The sequence below is a fragment of the Thamnophis elegans genome, chromosome 4 (assembly GCF_009769535.1).
Source record: "Thamnophis elegans isolate rThaEle1 chromosome 4, rThaEle1.pri, whole genome shotgun sequence".
Lineage (NCBI taxonomy): Eukaryota > Metazoa > Chordata > Lepidosauria > Squamata > Colubridae > Thamnophis > Thamnophis elegans.
In genome coordinates, this window is record NC_045544.1 from 118893570 (window position 1) to 118908446 (window position 14877).

Consider the following 14877-nt stretch of genomic DNA (forward strand, 5'->3'; position numbering starts at 1 on the left):
TAAAATTGCAGAGGACTGTATCCATTTCCTTTGAATCTGCAGGATAAAAAAAAATCTGTCCTTTCTATAGATTCTGCTCATTCAGCAGAGGTAAAATTATGCTTCATTGTCTTTATCATTATCCGAGTAAACTCAAAGCTAAGCTTTAACTCATGTCTGGTTACATTTGCCTCTTATTTTATCCCACGCATTGTTTCAGGCATTTCTTCAGCTATTTCATTTCCTCACTGAATCATTAGGCTACATAGAATTGGCAGGCAAGGAAAGGCTGCTCGGGGTTAAGCTTATCAAATGCCCTAGCTAGCACTTCTGTGTTCCAGAGATCAACAAGGTAGCCAAAAGAGTCCTGATCAAAAGCAAAAATGTCATTAGATAAACCTGCTGTGTCCATCAGATATCTGGGAAAAATAAGCCCCTCTTCCCAGGCAGGTCTAGTTAACCTTAAAAGATCACAAGAGCATGATCTGCCATAAAAATAAACTGATGTATGTAAAAGCCTCCCCACAAAGGAAATCACAACACATCTGCTCCAAGATGAATATGGTCTTTCATGTATGTTAGTTAGGCCACTGATGGGGATTATGGGACCATGATTGTCATGACAGCCATGAAACCCTAGGCTGCCTCTGATTTCAGACAGGGAAGATTGAAATCATCCAGTACAGGTAGTCCTCAACTTACAATCACAATTGAGCCTGAAATTTCTGTTGTTAAGTGAGACATTTGTTAAATGAGTTTTGAACCATTTTACAATTTTTCTTGCCCTAGTTAAGTGAATCACCGCAGTTGATAAGTTAGTAACCCAGCTGTTAAATGAATCTGGCTTCCCCATTGACTTTGCTGGTCAGAAGGTCGCAAAAGGGGATCACATGACCTTGGGACACAGCAAACATAAATATGAACCAGTTGCCAAGTGTCTGGATTTTGATCACATGACCCTGGGGTCATAAGTGGTAAGTGGGGTCATAAGTGTGAAAAATGGTCATAAATCACTTTTTTCAGTGCCGTTGTAACTTTGAAAAGTGACAAAACGAATTGTTCTAAATCGAGGACCACCTGTACTAGCAATCTAGGCCACAACACCCCCACCATGAGATCAAGCAGCTTGATAAAAGCATTTGGAAGGATGTTAGGATTGCCATCCCTAGCCTGTTCCTTTGGCCCCAAGTATTGAGTGTGTATTTATTGGAACTAAAAAAAGAAAATTTTAAATAAAAAACCCAAATATTAGGACTTTTGACATCTCTATTTGTTCTGAGGAACATGGCATAATTAATGTTACCCACACATATGTATTAAGCTGTTAGGAAAATATTAATGGCCAAATTTCAAATGACAGCAAGAGTGGAATTATTTTAAATATAGGACACTCCTATATTTGTTCATTCTTTTCATTTTGTTCCTCAGTCGTGGAGGTCAGGGGAAGAATGTCAAAATCTGAGATTTAAGGGAGCAATGTAACAGTGATTTCATGTGTGTGGGTGCACGTGTGCATTCATAAACATTTTTAAGCAATCCAGAGAGCAAAATGTTTTTTAAACAAGTAACGTAATCAGATTATACAGTAATCTTTTAAAGTTTTATGAATATACCACACTTAGGCCCACCACCATTTTGCATGGCAACCGTCTCCAACCGCCACACTAGCCGTTATATCAGACAGCGGACTCCTGAGCGACGCAGCTATTTGACCAATAGGAATGAAAGGCGGGCTTTCATAGGACCAATAGCACCCCGATCGCTCAGGCCTTGATAAGGACTATTCTAGAATGAAGGCGGCTGTGACGTCTCTAGGCCCGCCCCTCGTTTCGTCAGACCTGGGTCGAGTCAGGCGGGAGCGTGCGTACACTCGCTCCTTTCTTTTTTTCTCCTCCAGAAGTAGCTGGGAGCGATGGCGGTGAAGGCGCTCAACCCCAAAGCTGAGGTAGCACGGGCCCAAGCAGCCCTGGCGGTGAATATCAGCGCGGCGCGGGGCCTCCAAGATGTGCTCAGGACAAATCTCGGGCCCAAAGGAACTATGAAAATGTAAGGCGGGCCGGGGGGGGGGGGGGCCTCGTAGGAACTGAGGGTTGGGGGAGGGGCGTGGCCACGCTTAGCCCCACCCACCCACATGGCGCTCGAGGCCGGAAGCGGCGTGGTGAATGCGTGCGCAAAATAGCCTGGAAGATCCCGAAACACACATAAAGGATATGCTCCTTTATACGTAGCTTTTCTTCAACTTTGTCAATGAAAATTTATTTTATAAAAATTGAAAGGATCAGGCAGTACCAGTAGTGGCATCTATTTAAAAAACAAACAAATACACGCAGAGAGACAGTGAATATGTCTTTTACAGGGCGTGCAATTAGTTAAAAAGCATTGGGCGGTATGATAAACTTCCAGACCGGTATCGATCAACATTTATATTTTCTGCCTCAGTCGATTTAGAGTGATTACAAATAAGGCTTATTTCATTTTATGTCTACGCAATTAATTAGGACTCTTTATTCAATCTTGCCTTTTGTACTGGAGTTCGAGGTCATGGGTAGCCCGCCCTCCTCCTGTTTGCCCCCACGGTAGCCAACCCATGAGTTAGAGTGGACTTAGACCACAAGTGGTTCAAAATCGCCCATGAGCTTCTGTGGCTGGAAGTGGACCTGGGACTTGTATTTTATTAGTCCAACTCCCACTGGCTCTCTAAATTAGGCTTTGAGCATAAAATTGTCCCGCCAATTTGTTTTGTACAAGTAAGAATTTGAAACCTACTGATAGAATACAACTGTCTTACCTGGGTGTGCGGGTTACAGCTTCTGCTCCTCGTTCACAATTACAGGTGGATAACTGTTAGCATGTACTTGGCTTAATTATCAATGCATGGTGTCAGCTGAATGAAAGCATGGCAGGTTTGATTGGCCAGATCTTAGTCTGAGGCACTGTCATAGTTTTATAATTGCATCTCTCCCAAAATTAGCTCTCTTACACAACTCCAAAATACTGAAGTTGTTATGCCGTCTCTATCTGGTTGCTGTAACTTGCTGGAGGAGGAGATAGCATTAGAAGAATATTCCTTTGATTAATAGGATAATCAGTTCCAGAATTGAAAGTGGAAAAGATCTTTGGTGGTGATGGTGCCCGTTTAACATTTTTGTTACATAGGTTTTTCTTTCGCACTGATTATTTTATTGGCCAACTACTTTTGCTAAGTCCCCATCTTCTTTTTTCTTTAAAGAGAAAGTCAGGACTATGGGATGCATGCCAAAAAATCAGAAGATTCTCCACATTGGGGTGGCAATGTAGGTTCTTTTTACAAGTAGTCCTCGACTTATTACCACAATTAACCACAAAATTTATTTGTGGTTATTAAGTGAGACATGTTTGTGATTTTTCTTGCTACAATTATTAAGTGAAACACTGCAGTTGTTAAATTAGAAACCCAGTTGTTAAATGAATCTGGCTTCCCCATTGACTTTGCTTGTCAGAAGGTTGCAAAAGTTGATCACATGACTGGGACGCTGCAAACGTCATAAATATAAGTCATTTGCCAAGCATCTGAATTTTGATTACATGACTATGGGGACGCTGCAACGGTTTTGTGAAAAACTGTCATAAGTCACTTTTTTCAGTACCGTTGTAGCTTTCAATAATCACTAAACAAACTGTTGTAAGTTGATGACTACCTGTAATGATATCCTTCATTTCAAATTATCATGGTCTAGTTAAGATGTATACTTATTAATAGGTCTTTCCTTAATGATAGTTATGATGTGCCCAAAAAAGGAAACATAATTTGCTTTGAAATGTCATTTTCCTTTTGCAAAACTATTGAATCATTGGTACTACGATACAGTAAAGATAGTGATATTAGTAAATTAAATTTGTCAAGTCCTTTTGCCCACTTGGAAAAGGAACTGGGATTGTGGTCTAAAGCTTTGCTTTTTGTTTTCCATAGGCTTGTGTCTGGTGCTGGTGATATCAAGCTTACCAAAGATGGCAATGTCCTGCTTCATGAGATGGTAAGCTTTCCCTTTCCTTCCTAGAACATAATATCAAGTTATACAATACCTTCTAGAACTTATTTTTACATATAGAAAAGAAGCATGTTGCTGGATCTTACTATAGGTGAACACTATTGGTGATACAAGGCCAAACGTTTTACTGTAAATGTTATGTCAAAATTACCGGTGATTTTATATTTTATTAAACACAAAATGCTGTGTTTTGCTCAAATTGTGCAACAATAGTCTTGAAGGATCTGTCAGTCAAAGCATAAGCTTCTCTGCTTTTATGGATCAAAGATTGGAATATATATATTGCTGGTGTTACTGTGAATTGTTTCTTCAAGTGGTTAAATTGATAACAAAGCATAATAGTAAAAGGACGAGGAATGTATTCATTTTTTATTTGATTTCTATGGCCACCCATCTCAACGAATGACTCTAGGTGGTATACATCATAAAGCATAAAAAGAAATATGGTACATATGGTTGTTGAGTGGAACTATTGCCATGGGTCTTAATATAGTTAAGAAACACCTTAACACATTTGTGATCTCAGGTACATAACCAAGTATTCACGGCCTTACGAATGGCCGACAGGTATCTTGATCTATGAAGGGAGAATGTTCCAGGGGGCAGAGGCTAAGGCAGAGAAATGACATTCCCTGGCTGGTGAGTCCTGTAACATGCCCAACCTAACCTGCTGCATCAAATTGGATAGGTAGAAATGACTAGGGAAGGACAGTCCCTTAGTTAGCTTGGTGTCAAGCCATGAAGGCTTTTAAATACGATAATCAGCACCTTGAATTGCATCCAGAAGCACACTGGCAACAGTGCAACTCACATAGCAATACTGTATTATTATATCAGTTGAAAATCTGACACCCTTTACTTAACTACTTTTATTTGCTTTCTATGGCCACCCATCTCAACAAGTGACTCTTGAGTGGTATACATCATAAAGCATAAACACAAATAAAAGCTTTGAGTTTTTGAATGTACTTCATGGGTAATCCCATATAGAACATATTGCAGTAATCCAGACAAGAGGTCATGGGTGACTAAGCAAAGGAATGGCATTTTGATGATACTCTTTTTGTTCTCTTTGCATCCATCAGCAAATCCAACATCCAACAGCTTCCTTGATAGCCAAAGTAGCAACAGCACAAGATGACATCACTGGTGATGGGACTACTTCTAATGTCCTTATAATTGGTGAGCTGCTCAAGCAGGCGGATCTCTATATTTCAGAGGTATGTAATCTGCATGAGAACACCTTCAATTTGCTTTCAGATTTAAATAAAGCTGAGTGAGAAATTATTGTTGTTGCTACTAAAACAAGACTCTTAGTTGCTCCATCCCTATTTTGCTAAATCAAAGTGAATATCCATAAACTAGATTAAAATGTCAATCTTTTGAACTTTTTTAATAAATTAATTTTATTTTTCCTGTGACTCTGAACTTTTATTTATTCAGATTAGGGGTAGTGTATTATTGAGTTTTGACCACAGTATGTGAGAAATTTCTGAGTCTGTTGCACAGTGAACATCCAAATGAGCTCCATAGTTCCTTTGGCATAATTCTGTGCAAGAATAAACTGTACTTTACCCTCTGCATTGAAAGGACTGTTTTTCCTTTTATATGTATTCAAAAGGACAGTACAAAATGTCTTCATGTGCAGCCTCAGATCATCTAGAAAAGTTAAAATAGTTTTTCCTGAAAATACTTGATTGAATTTATTGTTGGGTAGGCAGATTTTTCATTGTTTTCTTTTCTCTCAAACTTTATCATTAATAATAATGTCATAATATGCCATTCAACTCGCAGGGACTGGACAGTAGGTTTAAAGTATGTATGCATGCTTTATAAAAAGAAATCACTTGTGGAAACTGATCCCTTGATTTTTGCCTATAACCAATGTATGGAATTGTATATGTGCATGGTTTTAAAAAAAAACAACACACCTTTGTTTGGTATTAGGGGTTACATCCTCGATTAATTACAGAAGGATTTGAAGTTGCAAAAGAAAAAGCTCTTCAGGTCCTGGAGCAGGTCAAAGTAGCAAAGGAAATGGACAGAGAAATACTCCTAGATGTTGCTAGAACTTCTCTCCGCACAAAGGTCCATGCTGAGCTTGCTGACATCTTAACTGAGGTGAGTTTCATTGATTTATGTTCTCCAAAAATATATTCTATATAATTCCCGTATTAAAAGTGAAGTGGATTCCTGGAGGAGGGATAGTTGACTTGCTAAATTCTGGAGTCCTGTTTGATGAGGCTTGTTCTCTTTTCTTTGAAGGCTGTAGTTGATTCGATTCTGGCAATCAGAAAACCAAACGAGCCAATAGATCTTTATATGGTTGAAATAATGGAGATGAAGCACAAATCTGAAACAGACACAAGGTAGGTATAAGATAAATGGGCTCTGTTCCCAAAGCCTTGAAATGTATCAGTCTTACATTTCCCTTCTGGCAAAATCCTCACTGTCCCACATCATTCTCTCTTAGCTTTTCCTAAATTGGTATTTTCCAGATATTGGATCTTGTGGAATTCTGTGCCAGCATGACAGAGAATTGTGGGAGTTACTATTCAACACTGTGTGGGCCTTAGAGTGGAAGATACACTACGCTGTTTCAGCTTTATAATGTCTGATGAATAAAGATACATAGTTATACATAGAACTGTTAAAGGGATTGAAGCCGAAGTTTCATAAGTTTGAAGTACTTATAACCGAAGGCATGGATGAATTCTGCATTGGCTTTTGCAATGGCTAATGGAGTCAGACACCATGCAAGAATAAAATTTGCCTCAGATTTATCTAGTGACATGCTGTACTAAAGCAGAATGCTTGGATCTGAAATGGATACACGACAAAGTTGTTCCTAGGAGTCCTATTTTAGCAGGAAATGCATGAGATTACAAGGAGTAAACAATTGAAACTAATTTCTTAAAAAGCTGTTTTAAATATCTTTACAGCTTAATAAAAGGACTTGTCCTAGACCATGGCGCTCGTCATCCTGACATGAAGAAGAGGGTTGAAGATGCTTACATCCTTATTTGCAATGTGTCACTAGAATATGAAAAAACGTATGTATACATTAGGACTTACAGCTCTAATTGGGACTTGCAAACTGAACTAGTTTAATCCTACATTTGTGGAGTTTAGTGTTTGGTTTATAGGATCTTCTTGGTTGAAACCCACTATTTGTTGTGTCAATTGCTTCCGACTGTCCTTACCTTCACTTATATGTTTATTGGGATTGAAAGCAAATCAGCCAGATCTGTTTAGTACTTGAGTGGGAGACATCACATAATATATTAGATTTGGGAGATGAAAAAATCCTGGAAGGTGACAGTGGAAAACTATTTCTGTATAGTTGCCAAGAAAACTGCCTGGGTTTTGTCCATGTAATTACTGAGAGTTAAGTTTGACCCAATGACTAGGATACTTTTTATGATTTCCTGGTAACTTAAATTCTGACAGCATTTTTTTTTCCTCAGAGAGGTGACCTCTGGATTCTTTTATAAGAGTGCAGAAGAAAGAGAAAAGCTTGTTAAAGCAGAAAGAAAGTTCATTGAAGAAAGAGTGAATAAAATCATAGAGTTGAAAAACTCAGTTGTTGGGGATTCAAATAAAGGTTTTATTGTCATCAACCAAAAGGTAAGTGAAAGGCTTGGTATTGATTGAGATAGTTGCCTAAGAAATGGGTCTACAACACAAAATGGACCAAATATAATGAAACATTGTTTTACCTGCCTCCTATTTAGCAGAGTTTAGATATATTGGACAAAATTTGCATCCAGATTTTTTTTGTCCATTTTATCAGAAATTGGCAATTTGTGCAAATGCCATATGTGAAAATGTGTTACTTGTGTAAATGATCCAGAGTCTCAGATGACATTCTTTAATGCAAATAACATAAACTGATAATAAATTCAGCATTAATAGGCATTTGGCTACCAGTGGTCCATTAAATCATAGTATAGCCTTTATTGTCATTGTACAAAATAAATGCAATGTAATTGGTTAAATCATATTGTAGCATGCTTTCTTTAATTTTTTAGTATGAGCTTTATTTAAACCTGAGTAGATCTGCTTATTGCATGGTGTTCTGTATTTTCAGGGGATTGATCCTTTCTCCCTGGATGCTCTTGCAAAAGAAGGGATAGTAGCACTGCGCAGAGCAAAGCGAAGAAATATGGAGAGGTCAGTTCTGCTAGAACCTGCGGACTGCCTTGGACATACACTGCTGTTGGTCTTCTTTTGAAAATGTTTAGCTGCTAATACAGCATCTTGCTGTAAATCAGAAAAGTGGCACCCAAACCTTTTGAGAGGAGTGGTCTTCCCTTATGTTATAATTCTAATTCTAGATCAACGATGGCGAACCTTTTTTGGCTTGCATGCCATAAGTGGGGGGAGCGCAGTGGGGGTCGTGTGCAGGCGTGCCGCACCCATAATGCAATGCATGACACACACCCAGCGCGCATGCACAAACTACAGGCGCAACCCCCCATTTTTACATGCTTTTTTTGCCCTCCCAAGGCTCCAGAGGCTTTATAGGAGCCTGGGGAGGGCGAATAGAGCCTCCCCTACCCGCGGGAAGTTACTTCCGGTTTGCTTGGAGGATCATTTTAAGCACTCCGAAGGCTTCAGGGGGCTTCCCTGAAGCCTCTGGAGCAGTCAAAATGACCCTCTGAGCAAACAGGAAGTCCATTCCCAAATTTTTGGTTTGCCCGTAGGGCTGGGTTTTTGCGCTCCGGAGACTTCAGGGAAGCTCATGAAGCCTCCAGGGAGGCTCTTTTTGTCCTCCCCAGGCTCCTATAAAGCCTCTGGAGCCTGGAGAGGGTGAAAAATGGCTTTAAAAAAGGGTGAACTTAGCTGGCCAGCTGACAGGGCAGCGTCTCGAATTCCCTGACAAATGGTTCCACGTGCCACCTGTGTCATGCATGCCATAGGTTCGCCATCACTGTCCTAGATGTTTGAAAAACGTTAGGAAATTTATAAACAATGTTTCCTTCAGAATTCCTTCAAAATAAACTTAGAATACTGGTATAAATTAACTATTTTAATCACTTCAAATTGTTAGTATTACATAAATATATTCACACATTATCCCTTTTTTTAGAACAGAGGGACTGCTTAACATTCTTGGTTGCATTTAAAAAGAGGAGCAGGTATTACCACCAGCCTAAGCCCTGGTTTACTGAATAAATCACAACTGGGTTCACAACGTGCCAAGGCAAATCAAGCAAACCGCAGAACCCAGACTATAACAGAAATATCCAAGCATATTTATTATCTTATGTTCAGGTTAACCCTTGCCTGTGGAGGTATTGCTATGAATTCTGTAGATGACCTCTCCATTGACTGCCTGGGACATGCAGGTCTTGTCTATGAATATACCTTGGTGAGTTTGATTTTTAAAGTCTTTAATTCTTTTCCATTTGATTTCTGTGGTAAGCATTATAATTAATACCTAACTTTAATAGTGTAATGTTATTCATGAGCTGAGTTGGTAAATGGATGGGTGGAAGAATGTTTTATAGAATTAGAGCTCCTCTTTGAGGGAGATAGATGATTTAGAAATATGATAAATTAATTTTGAAATTTTTAGATATTACTCAATAAAACCCAGCTTTTTTAAAAAAATAGGCATAATAATAAGGATATAATAAATGTACTGTTCAAAACTATAGAAAATCCAATATGTATTACGTACTTAGCATTTATGAACCTTAAATAATGTCTGAATTGTTCTCTTTGCACAGGGTGAAGAAAAATACACTTTTATTGAGAAGTGTGAAAACCCTCGTTCTGTGACTCTGTTGATCAAGGGACCAAATAAGCACACACTGACACAGATCAAGGATGCTATAAGAGATGGACTGCGTGCTGTCAAAAATGCCATTGAGGATGGTGAGTCTGGGTTAGAAGCACTTCATTATTTTAGTAGCCTCAGGGTACCCAATTGATTAAATCAAATTTTATTTTAATATTATTTCAGTTAATACATTTGGTTATTAGCTCTTTGAAAATTCACTTTTATCGAAAAGAGGTCCAGGAGCTCAAAGTGGCATATATAGCACTCACTTCTCCGGTTTTTCCAACAAAAGCAATGTTTGGGGGCAGATTGGACTGACTAGAGAACTTCTTTGTGGATTGGAATCTGCACCTCTCTGGTCTTTAATCTTAGCATTTTGCAGTTGCATATGTTGGTTCACAAATTGTACTTTGGAAAATACAGTAGAATCTAAAACTTCATGAATGGGGCTGCTTAAGAAGGGTCTCAAATAAGGAAAATTGTATTTGCAATAAATTGTATTTTAAAGTCGTGACCCGTCAAAACCGCGTTCCACAAAAGCGCGGTCGATGAAATCGCGTCTGTGACGTCATCACAACGCGACGAAAAAGATCGAAAAATTGAAATAAAAATTAAATTACAGCAAGCCGATTCACATAAAGGTAAGCGTTAGGTTAAGGGTTAGGGTTAGGTTGAGGGTTAGGGTTAGGTTTAGAGCATTAGCGTTACGTTTAGCGTTAGGTTAAGGGTTAGCGTTACGTTTTTCGTTAGGTTAAGGGTTAGGTTTAGGGTTAGGTTTGGGGGGGTTAGGGTAAGGTTTTCGCTTTATTTTTACATTTTTCGATCTTTTCCGTCGCGCTGTGATGACGTCACATACGCGCTTTCTTCGACCGCGATTTTGTCGTCCGCGGTTTTGTGGTGCAACCTTTTAAAATTACTAAGTTCAGCATCCTTCATATTTCAAGGTTTTCTTGTGGAAGGAAGAACAATCTTTAAACACTTTTGTTTCAGGATACTTTGGGGTTGCTAAATTTAGATAGCCCAGTACTACCTCTTGTTTGTGATTTGTATGTTTTGGCTATATGAGTACCAATATAATTGAGATTATGGTGATGGCAAACAAAACAATATAATTGTCTCATAAAATAGAACTACCACACCAGCTCTGGTTCCTAGTAGTGTCTGTACTATTATAACGAAGCCATCTTGAATGAACTTAGGAGTTGCAACTTACAATACACTGCTCAGGCAATTACTACCAAATCCCCCCCCCCTTTCTTTCCTAAACTGAAGCATAATAATGAAATAAAATCTCAGGTAAATGAGTTTCAATATTTTAAAATAATTATAGTTACTATTGTCCTGCCTTTCAACTTAAAACTATTCTAAAGGTACATATATGTATTGTGGGAGGAGGGAATAAAGGTAAAATAAGACTTTACCACATAGATGATTGTACAAACATCAGAGGCATACCATGTATTGAGTTTGAAAGATTTCCAGACATAAAACACTTCCTTTGAGAAGACTTGAGAACTCCCAAAAGCTTTATATTTAAGAAACAGGGTTACCCTTTAAACACTATTTCCTTGGATGTCTGTCCTGCATTTTATTGCAGGATTGATGTTAACAAATGATTTTTGATTTTCAAGGCTGCGTAGTTCCAGGTGCTGGAGCCCTGGAGGTGGCAATAGCTGATGCCCTTGTGAAGCATAAGCCCAGTGTGAAAGGAAGAAGCCAGCTGGGGGTTCAAGCATTTGCTGATGCATTGCTGATCATCCCTAAGGTAGGAAGCTTCTGGACAAAAACCTCTAAAAGATTCTTGAGCTCTGTAGTTACCATCGACAAGACTTTCCAACTGTCTTCAGAGATACAGCTGAAATGGGGGGGGGGGGCAGTCAATTTTAAGTATATATTGGGCATTTATCATCACTAAATGCCAAGTAGCTCATTTTTGATAGAGTGAACAATAGAAAATAATTATTTTTCCCTTTATTTATTCTTACAGGTACTTGCTCAGAATGCTGGCTACGATCCTCAGGAAACACTAGTTAAAGTTCAAACAGAATATGCTGAGTCAGGACAACTAGTGGGGGTGGACCTAAATTCTGGTGAGTACAGAACAGTGGCTGGGAATAGTATGATTGACAGGGGCTTACTTCGCAATTCCAAACTGCTGGGTATGTTATGGTCATCAAAGTTTTTCCTTTTACAAACTAAGCTAGCAGATAGGTGACGATTTCTGAAAATGACTGTTATTATAAAATAGTTCAGTTGCAAGCTTTTGTTCAGAAAACAGTAGCACTAAACCAACACAAAGTTCTGAGCTTGCTTTTCTTGCAGATGTTTCATTATGTAAACTAAGTAACATCAGCACTGGTGATATTACCTAGTTTGGGTAATGAAACATCTGCAAGAAAACAAGCAAGCTCAGAGAGCAGCAAGAACCCCACAGTTCAACCCTGAGCTGCAAGCATTCTCCTTTATCGATGATGTTCTCATTTAGAATAAATTGAGGTGAACAGGTGATAATGGTTATACTTTTATTTGTGACAATTTAGCAGTTACATAAACTTCTAACTAAAAAGATTACAAATCTGAATATTGTCATGTTCCTAATAACCCAGGAAAGGGCAGGCTATAAACATTTGTTGTACATACAAACATACAAACTTAAATCACAATTGGAACTGGAATTAAGGTTGCTAAGAGATGTGGTCATTAAGCAAGTTGACTGGACTCAATTTTATGACTCATTTTTACTACAGTCATTAAGTAAATCACCAGTAGTTTCTTACCACAATCATTAACCGAATCATATAGATCAGCGATGGCGAACCTTTTTAGGCTCGCGTGCCATAAGTGGGGGGAGCGCAGGGGGGGTCATGGGCAGGCGTGCCGCACCCATAATGCAATGTGCAACATCCCCCCAGTGTGCATGCGCGCACTATAGGCACTCCCATCCACCCCTTTTTTGGCATGCTTTTTTTTTTGCCCTCCCCAGGCTCCAGAGGCTTTATAGGAGCCTGGGGAGGGCAAAAACAGCCCCTCCCCCTACAGAAGCCCTCTGGAGGCTTCCCTGAAGCCTCCGGAGCAGTCAAAACGACTGTCCGATTTTGCCCGTAGGGGCAATTTTTTGCGCTCCGGAGGCTTCAGGGAAGCTCATGAACCCTTCAAAGGCCTCCAGGGCGGGGGGAGGCTCTTCTCGCCCTCCCCAGGCTCCTATAAAGCTTCTGGAGCATGGGGAGGGCAAAAAATGGCTTTAAAAAAGGGTGAATTCAGCTGACAGGGCAGCGCCTTGCGTGCCCTGACAAATGGCTCCGCATGTCACCTGTGGCACGCGTGCCATAGGTTCGCCAACACTGATAAAATGTTAAGTGAACCACACTATTGTGAAGTGAATCCGATTTCATTGACTTATTGGAAACTGGCTGGGAAAGTTGCAGAATGCTCCCAAAGGAAACAGACAATTCCTTTCCAGTTTGTAAACCATTTTTAACTGGATAGAATATTTATGCATCCCTTTAGTTTTCCAAACCAGTTTGCACAGTGGGTCCTTTATAAACTAAAAACAACGCTGGCAACCTTATCAGAAGACTATGGAACAGGTATTATTATTGTTGCCTTTTAACGAACTTCCTCCTATGTCTTTCAGGTGAACCAATGGTGGCAGGAGCAGCTGGAGTCTGGGATAATTACAGTGTTAAAAAACAGTTGCTTCATTCCAGGTAACATTTTATAGCTAACCATTTTAAAAAATGACCTCGAATTTATTTGACAATTAAGATGTGGTCGAGTACATTTTTGTATAAATAAGCTGGTATGTTTTCCCAGATTTTTTTAATGTTAGTAACTAAGTATATGGGGTCTGATATTTCAGAATTTTTGCTTTTAAAGCTGGAAGAAAAAGCAGAAATGGCTATATGAACCTTCTTAAAGAATACAAGAAAAAGGGCTGAGACTGTACTATTACTAAATGAATGATAAATTGAGACCAATGAAATTTCTCTTCCTGTTTTCTCCAGCACTGTTATTGCTAGCAACATTCTCTTGGTTGATGAAATTATGCGAGCTGGAATGTCATCTCTCAAAGGCTGAATTGGAAGACCTCTTGAGTGGGGAATTTCTACCAATGGTTTCCTGAGTTCATGTTAACAACATCCCTTTTCCAACATGTAATTCAAAAATTATAGGAGGAAGAAAATTTTACCTTCAGGAATTTGGCCACTCACAAATCTTTCATTTCTATAGAATCGATTACTATTTATTTTTTACATGCACTGAACAAATGCATCTGAAGTTACTGTCTTTCAACCCATTAAAGTTTTGCCCTCTCTTCAGATTTGAGTATTGTCTATTTTAATAATATTCATTGTTTATATCATTTTCTATAGTTTCCATGGTATTAAAAAAAACCTATCCTTTTTATAACCATGTAGTCCTTTCCTGGTAGAGTCAGGGTGATTATGTAGAGCTGAGCATTTACTGATGCCTTTCTTGACACCACATGGGAGTTCGCAGCAGATGTTTCTTCTTGCCCTAGGAGAGAAACATCGGCTGCTACCTAGGATTGAACTCTCATCTCCGGTAGGTCGCCATGCCACTCATATTTTCTACTGCATTGTTGGTATGAAATTCCATAGCACATAATTGCCAGAAAAAACTTACCACCTTATATATGCATTCAAGGTGGTGCATTACAAATATAAAACAATTAATTGTTAGCATTAAAATTAAGGTGTTAAATTAGTTTGAAATTAAAAGCCTGGTGAATAAGATGCATTTTTGCCATTTTTCTTGAAAAGCTCTAGTATAATGGAGAAAATGCTGCACTGGGATGGTGGCTGAGGCACTGGAAAGGAGCTTGGGAGGCAGGCAGTGTGTATACTGTGTTGTATAGTATACTATATACTGGGATTTTTGGGTCGGCAAAGGTGAGGCATCTCACCACTGAGTTAGCGTTAGGTTACTCAACCCTTGCTCATTACTACTATATTAAATAGAGCATTTACCATACTCCCCAATTTTCATAACATTGCAGAACTCTATAGTTTTGCTGATATTCTTTGGCTCAGCTGCAGCAGGGGAGGCATTGTTTTTCAA

General features: G+C 39.0%; 1 protein-coding gene and 2 non-coding genes across 3 annotated transcripts; all 3 read left to right on the forward strand.

The window, feature by feature from the left end:
* Nucleotides 1-1809: 1809 nt before the first annotated feature.
* On the forward strand, nucleotides 1810-14116 carry CCT6A (chaperonin containing TCP1 subunit 6A). Its single transcript, XM_032215395.1, has 14 exons — nucleotides 1810-2025; nucleotides 3929-3992; nucleotides 5093-5227; nucleotides 5955-6128; nucleotides 6273-6376; nucleotides 6950-7060; nucleotides 7475-7634; nucleotides 8098-8180; nucleotides 9285-9381; nucleotides 9743-9890; nucleotides 11427-11560; nucleotides 11783-11885; nucleotides 13430-13502; nucleotides 13800-14116. The coding sequence occupies exons 1-14, from the start codon at nucleotides 1892-1894 to the stop codon at nucleotides 13870-13872; spliced, it is 1593 nt and encodes a 530-aa protein (XP_032071286.1). The 5' UTR covers nucleotides 1810-1891; the 3' UTR covers nucleotides 13873-14116.
* Nucleotides 5509-5640, forward strand: LOC116508564. Its single transcript, XR_004255379.1, has one exon. It is a non-coding gene; the product is annotated as a small nucleolar RNA SNORA22 (small nucleolar RNA).
* On the forward strand, nucleotides 6710-6844 carry LOC116508563. The gene has a single exon (XR_004255378.1). It is a non-coding gene; the product is annotated as a small nucleolar RNA SNORA15 (small nucleolar RNA).
* Nucleotides 14117-14877: the final 761 nt, after the last annotated feature.

Coding starts and splice junctions, on each gene's coding strand:
- CCT6A (XM_032215395.1), top strand. CDS start 1,892: ATGGCGGTGAAGGCGCTCAACCCCAAAGCTGAGGTAGCACGGGCCCAA. Junction 9,382..9,742: donor TTGTCTATGAATATACCTTG/GTGAGTTTGATT, acceptor CTCTTTGCACAG/GGTGAAGAAAAATACACTTT. Junction 11,561..11,782: donor CATTGCTGATCATCCCTAAG/GTAGGAAGCTTC, acceptor TTATTCTTACAG/GTACTTGCTCAGAATGCTGG.